The sequence below is a fragment of the Mauremys mutica genome, chromosome 9 (genome assembly GCF_020497125.1).
Source record: "Mauremys mutica isolate MM-2020 ecotype Southern chromosome 9, ASM2049712v1, whole genome shotgun sequence".
NCBI classification, from domain to species: Eukaryota; Metazoa; Chordata; order Testudines; family Geoemydidae; genus Mauremys; species Mauremys mutica.
The window spans coordinates 94,113,746-94,132,595 of record NC_059080.1 but is presented as its reverse complement, the minus strand read 5'-3'; the positions used below and the strand labels follow the sequence as shown (position 1 = coordinate 94,132,595).

Genomic DNA, 18,850 nt, shown 5'->3' with positions numbered 1-18,850 from the left:
CTTATCTTAGGTCTTTGCAAGGATTGTGTGAGTATGCATATGAAATGACACGGGATGTAAAGTTAATATTGCATTACTGTTACATTCTTGTTTGGATCACAACATTTGTGTTTGCTAACCTTGTTAATAAAACTACTGAAAGCTCAGAACTTTTTTCTTAATTGTGACTGTTGCAAACACGCACATTGGTGTTTCCAATTTAACCATACTTCTAACAACTGTTGGCCTTGTCTTGGAACTGGAACCTGATCAAACTTCAGAGTGTTAATTTGCTAAACTGGGAATTCTTAAATAATCAATACACAGTGACTAGATCAGGCAACAAATGCTGCCTATTATTAAAAATGTCTTATAATGGGAATGTTGGGCTATGTTTTCAACTACTTATAACTATATAAGACTAATTGTTCAGGTTGAATTTTCTCATGCTCGGTGTCTGCCTCAGGCTGAATTTTCTGGGAAAAATTCAGCCAAAACAGTTCACTTATTTCCAAGAATAAGGTCTGAGGAAAATATATTGTTCTGCCCATGCTAAAAAAATCATACCAACTTTTTTTTTTTTTTTAAGACGTTCTAGCATCCCCATGCTTTGGAGTAGGTACTAGATATTTGTCAGTGGGGTGAACTTTGTGTCTGAGACGTGCCTTTCAGCATCCTTGTGAAAATCCCCCCAAATCAGGTAAGTGATAACCCTTTGAAAAAAAACCTGCAGTTCGCACATGCTCATTAAACACTAGCTAGAGCGTCACAGCTGAATTCTCCACAGATTTTGTCTGCATGGAACCGCTTTCCCTGCAATTGCATCTCTGGGTTCTCGTGTGCTGGGGCTAGGCACCAGCCCTGAAAGCAGGGTGACTGTCTTGCATGTGCTCTCAATGCCTCCCCTGCTGAGCCAAGGCAGTGTGGAGAAGAAATCTGTTCTGCATTCAGATCAGGCAGCTAAGAGCTGGATCTAGGGGGCAGGGAGTAGAGTGAGACAAAGAGCCTGGGAGATGGGAGAACTGAACTGGCTGGGTAAAGAAACTGGGACAAAGAACCTGGTAGTCAGTGGGGACAGGGTATGTGGGTGAGTGACTGGAAGCCAGGGGAAGAGATGCAAAGCAGATGACGAGCCATGGGAATGGGGGGCAGGGGGGGGCGGAGAAGAAGGAATGCCTGGGAGTTAATGGGGGAGACTGGGATTGAGAGTCCAGAAGAGGAGACTCGGACTGACTGGGCAAGGAGACTGGATGAAAAGACTGAGGTGCGGAGACTGGGAGTGACTAGGTGAGGAGAATAGGACTGAAACAAGGAATCAGGGATGGGGAAGAGACAGAACAGGGACAGGGTAGAAGGGATCGAGTTTGAGGGGAACATACAGAAGAGTCTGTGCCCACTAGAGTACACAACCCTCCAAAGCCTGGAATGGAATATAAGATTCTCAAGTTTCATTATTCTTCAACAAATATCTATGAAACTGTCACATTCCCATCTAGATGCTGGTCCACAGAGAGGATGACAACCTACTACTGCTATGAGTTACTCACTCCCTTAGCTCACGTAGCACAGGTTTTGCAGTGGGTGTAAAGGTTCCACCCCTGCTTCAATATGGGGGCATCAGTATGATTCCACACGGTGGAATTTATTTTTTCCAAAATATGTTTTTCCAAAAGCAAAGAAATTGCATGCACACGCACACAAACACACAAAACTATGTTAAAAGAACATTAAGGTTACTAAGTTAAGAAATGCCAGTTCCCCAGCTTCCTGGAAGTCCAAATTAGACCTTAGAGACACATGGAACGTGTTAACATTGAATGGCATGGATACAAGACAGCTCTCGTCAAAGAACTCATCTGCTACAAGATTGTAATCACCAGCATCAAAAGCATCACCTGTCACAAAATCATCAAGGTACTGTGGAAGGAGCAACCTGCCTCCTCTCTGGTAGTCCACACTGAACTCAAGGTGTGGCACTTGTTATTAGACAACTTCTAGCACAGATTTTAACCACATGGCACATCGTATCTCCATGCTTGGCTCCGACATCATTATGGATACTTATCCGTTGTTGTGCCCTACATACCAACAGAAGATGCATCACCTATGAAAAATGACGCATTCTATCAACAGCTAGCAGCAAAAATCCAGTCAACTCTGCCACGTGACACGCTACTAGCACTTAGAAATTTTGATGCTGTGACTGGGTGCGATCAAACTGGTATGAAACTGCAAGAGGATCCTTCAGTTCAGGTTTCTCAAATGATATCATCACCCAGCTTTCTGGCATTTTATGCCACTGAGAGCTTATCTGTTATGGATTCTTAGTGGAGGCACCTTATAAACCATCTCTGGGCATACCATGAGAGAAACTGACCACATCCTCATCAGAAATCGCTCCATAATGAAATTTCACTGAGACTTCATTGGTGCTAGAACACCATAAACCTCAGACCATAGACTAGCTGTCACTGCGCTCACTGCATTTTCCAACTCCTCGCAAGCCAGATGTCCACCAACAGTACAACATCTAGTGTCTATCTGAAGATCCTGTTGAGGCTGTGAAATAAACACAGGCTGTCATTGATCACATATGTAACCTCGGTACCTTCTCAGAAGATGTGGAGATCACCTGGAGTAGCAAAGAATCCTGTGGCACCTTATAGACTAACAGACGTTTTGGAGCATGAGCTTTCGTGGGTGAATACCCACTTCGTCATATTCACCCACGAAAGCTCATGCTCCAAAACGTCTGTTAGTCTATAAGGTGCCACAGGATTCTTTGCTGCTTTTACAGACCCAGACTAACACGGCTACCCCTCTGATACTTGACACCTGGAGTAGTATATGTAATGCTAGATCAGATGCTTTCACAGACACAATCAGCTTCAGACGGTTCACAAGAAACCTTGTATTTCTGAAGAGGCCTTTGATATATTATCAAAAAAGGCAGAAGAAGAGGCAAGTAGGGAAATGTCTAAGGATGTAAATGACTGAAAGGCATTTTCTGGGCCACTGAAAAACATGAACGTGACAGCTACAGCTCCCTGGCTGACAAATCAGATGATGGCTTAAAGTACAACAACCTGCATCCTGCCTACAGAGCCATCACACACTTGGCTGGCAGCCATAAATAGCCTTCTAAAATCCTCATCACAAAGTCAGATGCCTCTCCTTCTAAGCCATATTTTGAACCTTGGATCTGCTAATGATTGTCCACAGCTACACAACCTGGTAAACCACATAGCTGCAGACCTGGGGATAAACACTCATCTTCTGTTAATCAGGAAGAAAGAAAGGCCATCCCAAAATTACAGAATGGATAAGCTGCTGGACCTGAGGGTATTCCACCTGGGCTGCTCAGTGAGCATCAACCTGCATAAATTGTTATTAAAAGCATGTGCGTCAGGCAAAGTACCAACAGAATGGAAAGAGCATCATATTGTCCCTGTGCAAGGGCAAAAGATCTCACAGAGCGTGGCAACTACAGGCCAATCTCATTGTTATCAGGCTCTGGAAAGGTTTTCACTTGTTCTGTTTAGTAGGATGCAGCTGCTCCTTAACAGACATCGTAATCCACAGCAATCAGGTTTCACTGTTGGGCAGTCAACAACAGATAAGGTCCTTACCCTCTGGCTGAGCTGCACTGAAAATTTAACTGCCTGTTTCATGTGGCATATAATCGATATCAAAGCAGCTTTTGATTTGGTCAACAGGTCAGCACTTTGACTCACATTGAAAAGAATTGGCATTTCAGATGTTTGTGGACAATACCAAGCTGGGAGGGATTGCAAGTGCTTCGGAGGACAGGATTAAATTCAAAATGATCTGGACAAACTGGAGAAATGGTCTGAAGTAAATAGGATGAAATTCAATAAGAACAAATGCAAAGTACTCCACTTAGGAAGGAACAACCAGCTGCACATATACAAAATGGGAAATGACTGCCTAGGAAGGAGTCCTGCAGAAAGTGATCTATGGGTCAGAGTAGATCAAAGCTAAATATGAGTCAATAGTGTAACACTGCTGCAGAAAAAGCAAACATTCTGGGACAAATTAGCAGGAGTGTTGTAAGTAAGACACAAGAAGTAATTCTTCTGCTCTACTTTGCACTGATTAGGCCTCAACTGGAGTACTGTGTTCAGTTCTGGGCACCATATTTCAGGAAAAATGTGGAGAAACTGGAGAAAGTCCAGAGAACAGCAACAAAAATGATTAAAGGTCTAGAAAACATGACCTATGAGGGAAGACTGAAAAAACTGGGATTGTTTAGTCTGGAGAAGAGAAGACTGAGAGGGGACATAACAGTTTTCAAGAACATAAGAGGTTGTTACAAGGAGGAGGCAGAAAAATTGTTTTCCTTAACTTCTGAGGAGGATAGGACAATAAGCAATGGGCTTAAATTGCAGCAAGGGCGGTTTAGGTTAGACATTAGGAAAAACTTCCTAACTGTCAGGGTGGTTAAACACTGGAATAAATTGCCTAGGGAGGCTGTGGAATCTCCATTGGAGATTTTTAGGAGCAGGTTAGACAAACACCTGTCAGGAATGGTCTAGATATTTAGTCCTGTCATGAGCGTAGGGGACTGGACTAGATGAGCTCTTGAGGTCCCTTCCAGTCCTACGATTAGAGTCCTACAAAATTCACAGCCCATTCTGGTCAATTTCACAGCCATAAAATTTGAAAATTAGTCAATTTCACATTTTCAGATGTGAACATCTGAAATTTCAGGGTATTCTAACTGTGGGTGGGTTGCAAACCTGTTGTGGCAGGGGCTGGCTTGCGGGATTGCCACCCTCACTTCTGTGCTGCCTTCAGAGGTAGGCTCTGAAGGTGGCAGCCACGGAGCTTCCTGCAGACACAGGAGGTTCCTGGAGGTGGGTCTGATCTCCCCCCAAGAGTGGACATGCAGGGGAAGAACAAATCCTGTCCTTCCCCAGCCCAGCCAGTACTAGCAGCTAGGAGCTCCCAGCAGCAGGGGCGGGGGAGGGGGGAAATCAGATTTCAAAGAGGAGGGCTTATTTCATGATCCGTGACACATTTTCATGGCCGTGAAATCAGTAGGGCCCTATCTATGATTCAGTTCTGCTAAATCTGATATGCGATCCTCACACTGATAGTGTGCGCATTGATACACTGCTTTTATCACGTTTCTATACAATCTTAGGTGTACAGCACAGATATACTCTCTCCCCAGCACTATTCTGTTGATCTTATCCACTGGATATTAGGATTTGCTGCTCCACAATTCAGAATCAAGGTTGGTCAAAAAGTGTTCACTGACCAAGAAAATGTTGAAGACACTGCCTTACTTATATACATGTCAGAGAATTTTTAGTCCTGCCCTTCAGGGTCTCCAAGATGCCACCTGCAATATGAGGGTTAAATGTCTCAAAGCAGAAGAACCTTGGAGCTGGGCCACCAAAATCCATGGTGCAGGTGGAGTCCAGTATCATGAAGCACATCTACATAGGCTGCAAAGTTTAAACTGAACATTCTTTGACAAAGAAGTCTTGCCACCTCTACCATGAAGTTCATGTTTTGCTTATGGATGCAAAAATGTCTGTGCCGAAACAAAGTTCAGACTCTATCAAACCTATGTAGTATCTGAATTACTCTATGGGTCAGAAATCTGGACCCTCTTTAAGGGCAGACTAGGAGTGGTTACGGGGATTCCATCTGAGCTATCAGCACCAAATCCTGAGCATAAAGTGGTTTGAATTTGGGCTGTCAATCTCACAGTGATCTGGCCTTCCTTCAATCGCTCATATTAAAAAACAGTGTTGCACACTCTTTGTCCATGTCATCAGGATGGACAAAAACACCCCGGCATACCATGCTATCAAACTCTCTATTGACGGGGAAAGGAGTTTACACCCTGACCTGACGCCGTCCATTCAGTTGCCCTAGAGATTTGCAGGATTGAGACAGACCTGGGAACTTCACTATATGATGCCTGGTGCAACGCCACCATCCCTGGTCACTCTGGCTGGCTCAATGGTCCTCAGTAGACTATGCATGCTTAATGATGTGCAACCTTTAATTCTAGCATTTCCTAACTTCTGCCTACCTTTGCAACCTTAATGTTCTTTTAACATAGTGTGTGTTATATATTAAAATTTTCAAAAGCTCTTAAATGGTTTAGGGGCCTAAGTCCCATTATGAGCCAATAGGACTTAGGCACTTCTGAAAACTTTACTCATATATAGAGAACACAAGCTATGTTGTGGAGTGCATAGGTAGATTCATAGTATTTGCTGAATCTAATTACATCCATATCATTCTAAGCTTATGATGTTACCTGAACACAATGAGGTGCTAACATGCACCATTTAAAATAAGAAGTGATCCTGGTGATCCAACAGATTGAAATCTCTAGGAATGGCATTTTAACGTAAGAATTGTCCAAGTTCAGTAGCACAGATAGATATCGTCATATTGGAACCAGCCAATGGTTCTCTAGTTCAGAATCCTGCTTCTGAAGAGAGCGTCAACCTCGAGAATGGATAGAGCTGAACGGATAAGGTGTATTTCTCTGGGAGCAGCCAGTACACAACAATATTGCTACTGCTAAAAAATGTACAATCAAGGGCTCAAAACTGCTTAGAAGTCACCAGCTTCAGAATAACTTCCTTTTTTCCCCCTACTTTAAATGAAAAAAGGTCTGCCGTCACAAGAGAGTAAGTCTGGAATGTCAAGGTTGAGAGGACAAAATATAGAAAGCAGGGTATATTGGCTCTAAAATATTGAAAGCTTAACTATACTGTTTGCATATTTTCACATCATGTAAGATTTTGGTACAGTAACTGATGAGTAATACCTATTGGTGTCTTTATATATTATAGGTTGTACTGGTGTTAAGTTCTTATATAAAAACAAAAAGCCTGATTCTGCCACCCTTCCTCAGAGTAATACCTATTCAAGGAAGTACACACTACTCAACGTGAGCAAGGATGACTGGGACCCTAAATTAGCTCAAGACTGGCACTGTGTGCATGTATTTACAATATGCAATGAAATGATGCCAAGAAGGGAAAAAAGTCACCTTGGCACCACAACGTTCTGAAAACATACGGTTTTTAAAAGCCCATGACATCTACCTCAAATATTTGCTCAAAACTCTGGAATTCCTGAAATCTTGTCTGAAATCCTTCAGCTAGTGCACCACCTGCAAAGCATAATATAGATTTAAGGTAGATCATAAAATCTCACAGTAAATTACTGTATTTTAACTCCTAAACTAAACTCAGACATTTTATATACACATGAAGGGGAAGTAGGGTTCAATACATACCACTCTCTGGCATCCCTTGGGCCTTCTGCTTTCTAGCACTAAGAACTTCCTTGGCTGAAACAAAAAAGATGCGGTTCTGTGCTTCTGAGAGATCAACAACTTTGAGCTCATCAACTAGGAAGGTCAGACAGCGCTCCATGTGCTGCCTGCGCACCTGTTAGAGGAGGCAGAAAAGCAGATACAAAAAGCCAGTCAAATGGAAAATAAACATTTCTGAGAAAAAAAATCAAAATCTTAGAGCAATAAATAATCCCACTGATCCCAGAAACCCTGAAAAACCCTCATGTAATAAGATGCCCTCTAGTTCTAAAGAGGCAGCAGCTGCTCCTAATTAGCTATTTTGGATTTCCCCTCTTGCCAAGAAGAATTTTTTGAGTACTCAACCAAAAGCTGATGCACTCAGAGGTACTGAAATAAGAATTCCATGTGTAACTTGCATGCACTATATCATACTCTGTGTTTGACTAATAATAACAATATTACCCAAACACAGAGTATGATATAGTGCATGCAAGTTACACGTAGAAATGAGGATTTTAAATAAATAAATAAATAAAAAATCTTGAAAGTCATTTTAAAAAGCCATCATTAAATGAAGGTTTTAGTTTGGTAATTACATTTGAACCAGGTGGCAAAACACTTTTGCATTCTGATCACATATCCTCCCTCCATTTTTTTTTTTTTTTTAAAACAACACTGAACACACTCCATCCCCCGATTTGTTTTATATATTATAATATGCCCATTCCCATAGTATCTAGATATATTTACGTTTGGCAATATTTTCTCCTATAGTTTAAACAAGCCGTTGTTTCTGCTATAGTTATCTGACATTTGTTATTACCAAAGGATGAAAAAGTAACTCACATCTTCCATATATTCAGGCTCTGATGCAGACGCATCCCAGCGATTATTCAGGATGAAGATGTTCGGCTTGGAAAGTCGTTCATTTACTTTGTGAAAAAAGTGCTTTTCCTAAGAATTGAGGAAAGGAAGAAAAAAAAAGAAGAAAGAATAATGCCATCTTTTGAAGATGATGGGGAGGGATAGCTCAGTGGTTTGAGCATTAGCCTGCTAAACCCAAGATTGTGAGTTCAATCCTTGAGAGGGCCACTTAGGGATCTGGGGCAAAAGTCTGCCTGGGCATTGGTCCTGCTTTGAGCAGGGGATTGGGACTAGATGACCTCCTGAGGGCCCTTCCAACCCTGATATTCTTGATTATCAATTTATTACTTTTTTGGTCTAAAAAACACTTTGGTGCTTTCTATTTCTTTAAAATTTAGCACTGTATATTAGTCCAAAGATCATGAATTACATTAAGATGTTACCAACAATAAAATCTAATCCAAGAGTTTCACAAGCTATAAAAAGCAGCACTAATTCTTCTCTGAAAAACAGACATAAGGTAAAACTACTTCATAATTTAAAAAGGTAATGTCTCCCTTATTTGAACTGTCCTTTTACTCTTGCACATCCAGCAAAATTCCGATGCTACATCCAGAACTACTGTTCATATCAAACTATATTCTCCAGTGGAATACAAATAAGCAACACTTTGTTCAGGGGGCATACCGAACCACTGAAAACTTAACTTGAAACTCTTGAATAAGTGTTGAATTTTCCATGGGAAACTGAATATGTGCATGCATCTGAAAACATTTTCAAGTTATCTTGCAAGCCCCTGCTACTTTTCAACAGTCATAATGAATTAATCAAAACCCAGTGACCACCATCAGTTAGCACAGCTGAAGAGTGAAAGATCACCTGGCCATTTTCAGCTTCTCTGGACTTAAACAGAACACTGTCTACACTATTAAGCCGTGTCTATGGCCCCGCAGTTATGTGACTGTCATGCCATAGCATAAATGCTTCCTACTGCAATGGAAAGGATTCTTCATCTCTATATGAACTTCACCAACTTGAGTGATGGTAGCTTGTTTGACAGAAGCATTTCTCTGTCAACCTCGCTGCATCTACACTGGGTGTTAGGCTTACATAGCTCGTAAGCACCGTAGCTATGCCAACCTAGCCCCAGTGTAGACCAGGCCTTAGATAAAACATTTGAAATACTTAAATTGCTATGTTCCAATAAGAAATTGTAAATTTGCAAATAAGGCACTATTACAACAATAAGAACTCCTTCCAACAGAATCCAGTGGCCTCCTATTTCATAGAATCATAGAAGATTAGGGTTGGAAGAGACCTCAGGAGGTCATCTAGTGCAACCCCCTGCTCAAAGCAGGACCAACCCCAAATAAATCATCCCAGCTAGGGCTTTGTCAAGCGAGGCCTTAAAAACCAGTAAGGATGGAGATTTCACCACGTCCCTAGGTAATCCATTCCAGTGCTTCACCACCCTCCTCGTTAAATAGTTTTTCCTAATCAACCTAGACCTCCCCCACTGTAACTTGAAACCACTGCTCTTTGTTCTGTCATCTGCCACCATTGAGAACAGCTGAGCTCCATCCTCTTTGGAACCCCCTTCAGGTAGTTGAAGGTTGCTATCAAATGCCCCCTCATCCTTCTCTCCTCAAGGCTAAATAAGCCCAGTTCCCTCAGCCTCTCCACATAAGTCATGTGCCCCAGCCCCCTAATCATTTTCATTGCCCTCCGCTGGACTCTAATTTGTCCAAATCCTTTCTGTAGTGGGGGGGGGGGGGTAAAACTGGACCCAATACTCCATATGTGGCCTCACCAGTGCTGAATAGAGGGGAATAATCACTTCCTTCCATCTGCTGGCAATGCTCCTACTAATGCAGACCAATATGCCGTTAGCATTCTTGGCAAAAAATGGTACACTGTCAATTTATATCCAGATTTTCATCCACTGTAATCCCCAGGTCCTTTTCTGCAGAACTGCCGCTTAGCCACTTGGGCCCCAGCCTGTAGCAGTGCACGGGATTTTTCTGTCCTAAGTGCAGGACTGCACTTGTCCTTGTTGAACCTCACAAGATTTCTTTTGGCCCAATCCTCCAATTTGTCTAGGTCACTCCAGACCCTATCCCTAGCCTCCAGCATATCTACCTCTCCCCACAGCTTAGTGTCATCTGCAAACTTGCTGAGGGTGCAAATCCATCCCATCATCGAGATCATTAATGAAGATCAAGACCAGCCCCAGGACCGACCCCCTGGAGCACTCGCTTGATACTGGCTGCTAATTAGACATCGAGCCGTTGATCACTACCCGTTGAGCCCAACAATCTAGCCAGCTTTCTATCCACCTTACAGTCAATTCATTCAATCCATACTTCTTTAACTTGCTGGCAAGAATACTGTGGGAGACCGTATCAAAACTTTGCTAAAGTCAAGCTATATCACGTCCACCGCTTTCCCCATATCCACAGAGTCAGTTATCTCATCATAGAAAGCAACTAGGTTGGTCAGGCATGACTTGCCCTATAATTGTATACAGTGAAGATAATGCACACACACAAGGACAGGAATATCATGTAACTTCATTCTCTACTTGAACAGGAGGGTGTGCAAGTGGGGGGCAAAAAAAGTCAGCATTTGCCGAGGCAAGATATTGGATCGCATTAGAACAATCAAAATTTAACAAAGTCTTTCATCTCATTGCACCTGCCACACTAACAAAAATGTAAACAGGACAGGAGATTTTATTCCTAAAGAAGATGGAACATAAACCAAGATTTTATGAAGACTTTGTATTGGGATAAAAATCTCTAGATCACTACTATATATATATATATATATATATAATTTTTTTTAAAATTGCCTCTTCCAACTGAAATAAGATTCCGCTAGTAATTATCTTCAGACCCAATTACCTATGTGCTGCGCTCATTAATAAACAAGGAATTCGGTGTATGGTAACGCAAAGATTACATGACTTTTACACTCTGACAAGTTGTAGGACAATGACCCAATTTTAGGTTTAATATTTTTCTTCTGTACCTGGCTGAAAAAAAATCATTCAGCAACATCATATTAAATAAGCATAAAACTGCTTATTAGCCCAGGATGCTAAAAATCAAACACAAAATTAACAAGAATTTTCCTGCAGATTTACAGCCCACACATGGTTCCGGCATGGTTACAATCCAAGTCTGACCACTAAAAAAATAAGCTATTTTCCTGAATTAATGAGAACACCAAATCAACTTTGGCCTTTGTTACTTCATTACCATTCCCAGGCACACAGGTCCTCATTGTTTCCATATTTCTAAGTGGCAATGGATTCTTGACAAAAATCCAACAACTTTTTTAAACCAACAGAACATTCAAGTTAATGATTTCTAGTCTCCCTCCACACAAAAAGCCAACATGTCCTGCAAGAGGATGGGATAGTGAAGCCACAATTCTACCAAATCCTCTCTCTCTGCTTTAGATGATGTCAGAAGATACCTCTTTTGTCAGAAAAACTCATTTGTAAAGGAGTCTCCATGGCTGGAACTCAAAAAATAGTATGCAGTGTTTTAAGATCAGCTTTTGCTCTCTTCAGATTCCCATTCAGCTATACCAACCTACTGGAATGCTGGGGAAGATTTTCTTTTTGAATTCATTTCTTTATTTTATTAATAGCTGCTAGGGTAGTAATAAGGAGAAGAGAAATCTTACCTTCCTAGCACTGTCCTTCAGAAAGACAGATTAGATAAACTGATGACATGTATTTTTAAGAGAGAAATTTACCCTCTTCAGTGCTGGGAACATACAGAAGAATTGAACAGAGATGCAGATTTACTCCACACCTCTTTCGGTTAGGTTTAGTGTATGGGTGCTGCATGGTGTTGGTGGCCTGTGACATACAGAAGGTCACACTACATGATCTGGTTGTCCCTTCTGTCCTTAAATGCCATGATCTTTTATATCTTCTTTCAATTCTGTGTATAAAATATTTAGTGCAATCTGTTTCCTTGATGATAACACTCTTACTGTTAGTCTTTTTCATCAGAGAATCCTGAGTCTCCTATAAAGTTGGAAAAGTATTACTGCCATTTTATAGATGGGGGAAATGGAGGCAGAAAGCGCAAATGACTTTGCCTAGAGTATGAGCAAATAAGCAATAAAGCTCAGAACATGATGCTGATGCTTTAACCATTATACCACACTGTGCCCTTAGACCCCAATAATCATGGAAAATTCACTGTATAAATTCTAGGAGGAAAGCAGAAGCTCCCACATACCAACAGACCTTGGGAAGTCATCTTACTGGATCCTTGTGCATTTAAGTGAAGACCTAACCATTTTAATTAATAAGAGAATGTCCTACCGTATTCATAAGAGTTGATTCTGAATTAGCAACCAAGACAAAGACATCAGCATCTAAACAAAATTTGTCAATCCAGGTGTCTAGCTCTGTAGTGACATCTGTACCAGGGCTGTTGGAGAAAGACATATTTATCAATATAGAGAAAAATAAAGTTTTTCATTTTTAGAAACTGAACAAGAGGACTGGATGGTTCTGGGGCTTGGTATTGGGATGTGAAACCCTGATGACATGCAGCACAAGCTGGTCATGACAGAAAGTATCAATCATCTGACAGCTGTTCAGTAAGTTATGTAAAACCAGTTGGTTGTCTTCATTCAGTTTCTAACAGACAGATATCCCATCATTAAAGCCACCAACAAATGAAAGACTGTTGCAAATCTCAGCAGAGAAGCCAAGCGATGAATGGGCTAGAAGCATCAATTATTCTTTCATCCCTATGAACAGTCCCTCCAAGGGCAAGTTGAGGTGCACTGGTAAGAGAATATTGAGAGAGTTTTGTAAACACATGGAATCTTTAGAGTTGCCAAAATAGCTTAAAAAAATTAGCATTAATCTCACTTACAAATTTTAAAAAAATTGATTTTTACTCCCACATTCCAGCCAAAATTAAACCCATCTGCCTGACATTTTACAGGTAAATTCCACCCTACCCTTGAGATTATATCTGGTAAGTGTGAAATTATATAAGACATTGTATTTGATGGATGAAAGTTCAAAAAGTAGGTCAATCTTATTTCTTGAACATTTTCTGAACATTATTTTTTGGTTTATCAGAACTACTACATGTATTGGCCAAGAGAAATGGAAAGTTTCTGAACCCTGTCAAGTAATTAAATATGTAAAAAGCCCTACTTAATTTGTAATATTGCAGGATCCTGCAATATTAGGCTTCCACCGCAATTTTCACAGCAGGAGACCACGCTCCCAGCCCCGTGGAAATTGCAGGAAAGTAATAAGGGACCATATTATCACAAATAATATGATCCATTATTACTTTTACATGATTGTCCATGGCTTATCCGCAACTCAGCTGCAATTTTTAGACAATCATCCCGCGATTAAAGTAGGACCTTAATTATTTAGTTATTAGAAGTAGCTTTTGCACACAGAAAGGGCTCTGCAGAGGCCTTAACTTGACCTGATGCAAATGGTCCAGGGAAGGATGAAGAATTGTATGTATGTGTAGGATTCAGGGCTGAGCAATCCATAAGCTCCATGGACCAGCATGGTTTGCAAGTAAAGCAGGTTTCATTAAAAAAATTTGAAAAATTTCTTTACAATTGAAAAAAAATTCCCCCCAAAATTTCTCCCCTGCATAAAATTTATCACATTTTTCAAACAGTTATAGTACTGGTGGAAAATTCCAAAGTTTCAACAACAAAAATTGTTGATACTGTATTTCAGATTTCAACCAAAAAAATAGGGCCTGTTTTTTGCTAAATATTTTTCTACTTTTTCAACCAGCTACACTTCCAAGTTCTGGAATCTCTTTGTAGCTTGCAAATGCCATACTGACTTGTGTGTAAGCATTCCTTCTACTCTGGAGAGAAAAAAAAACAAAACCTAAACAGTTCCCAGGCAAAAACCTTCATTAAACACAAGTTAAGATAGTCAATTTCTAGCAGTTTCTTAAAAAGGAAGAACACTTAAAGCACAATTCTACTGTACAATGTAACTGGAAATAGCATTGTGAAGTTCCTTGTTTGTTATCTCTCAATCATTTCCCATTCAAATTTGTTCAATTTACTAATAAAAAGATTCCCCACCCACCCTCAGAAGCTTTGCAAATTCAATCTGGAATCTGAGAAACAAACTAAATTCTCCTTCTCACGCTTCCTCAACTAGCTACAAGGATTCTGATAGGCAATCATAACCCAAATTACCCCCATGCAACCCTATAGTCTTCAAATTGTGTCTTTAAAGACCACTGTGTACTCCCAGTATGCTCAGTGGGGTTGCACAGGCATCACTGAGGGCATAATACAGAGCTGCCACTTAATTACAATTCCATTGATGATGTGCAAGAAAAACAGAAGCCAGCTCACTCTGCCAACTGGGTTGGCTCTATATTCCTTACATGTGGACAGATCCGGCATTCGAGGAAGAAAATAACAATGCTCCCACTGATTTCAAGGATATAAGATCAGAAGCACAATAATTAGTAGTAGTACTTTTTTTCCCCATGGGTAGTGAGCAATGTGTACTCTGAATACACTCAAGTCTGGCCTGTACTAAAGAGTTAGGTCAACCCAGCTATGTCACTGTGAGGGGTAGGGAGGGCGTGAAAAATCCATACCCCTAAGCAACATAGTTAAACTGACCTAATCCCCAGTGTAGACAGTGCTAGGCTGACAGAAGAATTTTTGCATTGACCTACCTACCACCTCCCAGGCAGGTGGATTACCTATGCCAATGGGAGAACCTGTTACCACTGCAGCTGTGTTGCAGTAGCATTTCAAGTGGAGACAAGTTGTCAGCTGCTGAGTAATAAAGTGCCTTTGGTACAAAATCACTCAGAGCAGAACCACATTGTAGTTTCTATGTGCCACTTAAGAGGTGGGAAAAAAAATAGGTAGCTTATATCCAGGATGGCAGGGAAAACCTTATGTACTCAACATGTTTGTAGAAAAAACAGGCAATACAGTCCAGAATTCTTTGATTCCACAAATAAACCACATAATGTGAATTTAACAGATCCACAGCCACAGATTGGGGACTTCAAAAAAAGTCTTTTTAGGCATTTCTAGAATGCCATCACTGTATTATCTCAGCACTGAAGTCCTTATCAAAAATCTTTTCCACCAAAAGGCCAGATTGTCTATATTTTACAAAAGCATGAGGGGTTCACAGGATGACCAGGCTCCTGGGGGTCAGGGAAAGAGTTACAGTTGGTAGGAGACCGTAACTGTAAAAAACAAAATAATATGGTGATAAAGTATAAGCTTAACTCAGCCAAAAGCTCGAGAAGTTCTGAGCAAAATGATGGGACACACTCTTGTTACAACTGAGACTTGGTCAAAATATGGTGGTTTGATGAGGACAGACCAGAGTGTCTACACAAAGGAACAAACTTCAAGCACTTAAAATTGTTCTCGTTAACTTATGACATATCTAAAGACCACAACATTAAATCAACAATACTAAAACCTAAGTTAAATGTAACACAATTAGTGTGAATCAGATAATGAGGAAGACTCTTTAGATAACTGGTTTAATAAAATAATACTTATACCTGTCCACCAAAACCAAGTCATCTCTCAGGAGAGCACACTTTGCCTTGGGCCAAAAGACATGGACAAGACAGCCAGCTTCCAAGTCTTTATCCATATGAAGCGCATGGGCAAGTTGATTAACAGTCTGTGAAGAATGCAAAACAACAGAAAAAGAAAGATACTTAGGTCTGCAATAACAGCCTTAAAAAAATAAAACTAGAGCCAAGACTTTTTGAAACCTTTTATCAATGGTCTATTCATCTTATAGCTTAAATATTGTGAATCATTTTTTCAATGCCTTCTTTCCATCCAGAGCCTTTAACATCCCTTAGTGTCTAAACAGTCATTTTTCTACACTTTGAGAAAAAGACAGGACTCTCTTTGGAGTGGTGGAATTCCTTATATGGCTAGAGGGTTACCACTGAGTGTTAATGTACTTCTTCAAATGCTAGGAGGCCAGCACACTACCTCTCACTGTATATATAAAGGGTAATTATTTTAAATACATTTAAATACGGATTAAAATGGGCATTCCTGAACCTCATGCCGAACAAATCAGATTGGTTTAAAAACAAACAACAGTTGGTAATAACTGAAGTATAGGAACCCAATGCGAGATTATAATTAGCTCTCCATCATCCTTTAACAGGGGTTTAACAAATCAAAATAAATGTTTAAGTACGCAAAATGTTTAAAAAGTAAACCAGAGGCATACTTTTTTGGAATTTACATTGTATGTTTTTGGAAGAAAATGTGTATTTTTCAAACGTGAGCCTTCCAGAGCTTTGAAAAGAAGTTATAGAACTTACTGGTGGTCCTACATACACAAACCATTAGATAGAGTAAGATACAAATGAGCTGTTTACATGCAAGGCCTAAGAAAGTGCTAAGGACTTAGTTTTAGTTTTATTTTGTTATTTCAGTGCTGGAAGAATGACTTAGCAATACTAAATAAATTTGGTTTATGTTCCCCATACTTAAAAATGGTAAGTGTTAAATATTGCACCTAACAAAATGGTTCTTTAAATACTAGGTTTCCAAGCACCTGCTTCTTAACCACTGAAAAACTATACCTTGACACTCTTCTTTTCATCTGATCCTTCAGTCATGAGATAAGCCTTATCACCATCTGTTCCTTCTACACTGAGAAAGCAATTCGTTGTGTGGCCAATCCCACTAGGAAGGACCTTATCCCACAGCATTGCATTAATGACAGAACTCTTTCCACTGCTTGTTCTAGAGGAAGAGAGAATATAAAAGTATTTAAAGCAGGGCATACAGAAAACCAAACACACCTTTGCTTTAGATTGTATTCTCCCTACTTAATTAGGCTGAGATTCTTCAAGTTGGTCCTCATGGCATACCCTTGTGTCCATAGATTCTAGTACTGGAAGGGACCTCGAGAGGTCATTGAGTCCAGTCCCCTGCCCTCATGGCAGGACCGAATACGGTCTAGACCATCCCTGATAGACATTTATCTAACCTACTCTTAAACATCTCCAGAGATGGAGATTCTACAACCTCCCTAGGCAATTTATTCCAGTGTTTAACCACATACAGAACAACTTGCAGGAATAGGGCCTAAGGCCAGGTCTACACTAAAAAAAAAAAAAAAGAAGTTTCCCCAGTATAGCTATACTGGCAAACCCTCCTAGTGTAGATATGGCTTATACCAACAAAAAAGCCCCTTTGACAGTATTGCGTATACTGGTGTGGCACGCAAAATAAGCTACATTGGCAAAAGCACTTTTATTTTGGTATAACTGAATCTACAGTAGAACTTTCGTCAGAAAAAAAAAGACATCCCTCACCAGTTGTTTCACGTGGCTGGGAGGGACAGGGGAGGAGGGAGAATGCAGTGTGCTCGGGGAAGAGGTGGGGTGGGGATTTGGCGATTTGTCAATAAGGACAAATGCAAAGTGCTACAATTAGGAAGGACCATTCAACTGTACAAATACAAAATGGGAAATGAGTGCCTAGGAAGGAGTACTGCAGAAAAGGATCTAGGGGTTATATTGGATCACAAACTAAATAAGTCAAGAATATAATACTATGGCCAAAAAAGCAATCATCATTTTGGGATGTTATAAGCAAGACATGAAAAGTAATTCTTTCACTCTACTTAGCACTTAGAAGGCCTCAGCTGGAACACTGTACCCAGTTCTAGGCTCCACATTTCAGGAAAGATGTGAACAAACAGGAGAAAGTCCAGAGAAGAGCAATAAAAATGATTAAAGGTCTAGAAAACATGATCTACAAGGAAAGATTGAAAAAACAAAACCAGTTTAACCTGGAGAAGAGAAGAAGGAGGGGGGAACATGATAACAGTCTTCCAGTGTGTTATAAAAAGAGGCAGGTGATAAATTGTTCTCCTTAACCAATAAGGACAGGGCAAGAAGAAATGGGCTTAACTTGCAATAAGGAGATTTAGGTTAGACATCAGGAAAATAAATTCCTAACTGTAAAGGTAGTTAAGCAGTGGAACAAAATTACCTATGGAGGTTGTGGAATCTGTGTTACTTGAGTTAGACAAACAGATGTTAGGGATGATCAAGTTATTAATTAGTCCTGCCTCAGTGCAGGGGACTCACTAGATGACCTATCAATGCTCCTTCCAGTCCTACATTTTTGTGATTGTAATGATTTGTTCCCAATATAAGGTGTTATGCAAAATCCAACAGATAAACACTAAACCTTGAAATAGAAAATTCAATTTATTTTGGTAATTAAGTTCATTACCTGCCAAAAAATGCAACTTTCATGTGTCTCCGTGAAAGCACCTCACCGATATCTGCCAATTTGTTTTTATATGCCTGTATTTTCATCAGTTCTTCTTTAGTTGCTACATATTCAAGTTCTGGGTTCCTGTATGTTGCTATATATAAGAAAAGATTATTAGAAAAGAAATCACGAGACCAATTTATGTTGTAAGGCATTAGCTGTGGATCAACACTATGTTATTTAATATATGCCATCACAGAGCTATCTACAAACTCTGATATTAGTCATTGTCATTTAACAGGTTGAGACAGGCATTAATAAAACACAAAGTTGCTAATTGCATGTCATACACCTGCAGTATATCTGTAGAATTTTAAATCTACTATCTCTTAACTAAAACATAAGAATTTTGGA

The 18,850-nt window shown here is 40.1% G+C and overlaps 1 protein-coding gene across 5 annotated transcripts in view; it reads right to left on the bottom strand.

Moving 5' to 3' along the window:
- The window catches only part of MFN1 (mitofusin 1), a 47,035-nt gene that overhangs the window by 25,396 nt on the left and 2,789 nt on the right, over positions 1 to 18,850 (bottom strand). For all 5 annotated transcript variants that reach the window (XM_045031351.1, XM_045031353.1, XM_045031354.1 and 2 more), the window contains 7 exons: positions 18,455 to 18,590; positions 16,789 to 16,951; positions 15,736 to 15,860; positions 12,504 to 12,612; positions 8,141 to 8,248; positions 7,274 to 7,427; positions 7,080 to 7,147 (listed from right to left, as the gene is read on the bottom strand). In XM_045031351.1, the coding sequence (XP_044887286.1) occupies positions 7,080 to 7,147; positions 7,274 to 7,427; positions 8,141 to 8,248; positions 12,504 to 12,612; positions 15,736 to 15,860; positions 16,789 to 16,951; positions 18,455 to 18,590 (863 nt within the window). The remainder of the gene's footprint in view (positions 1 to 7,079; positions 7,148 to 7,273; positions 7,428 to 8,140; positions 8,249 to 12,503; positions 12,613 to 15,735; positions 15,861 to 16,788; positions 16,952 to 18,454; positions 18,591 to 18,850) is intronic.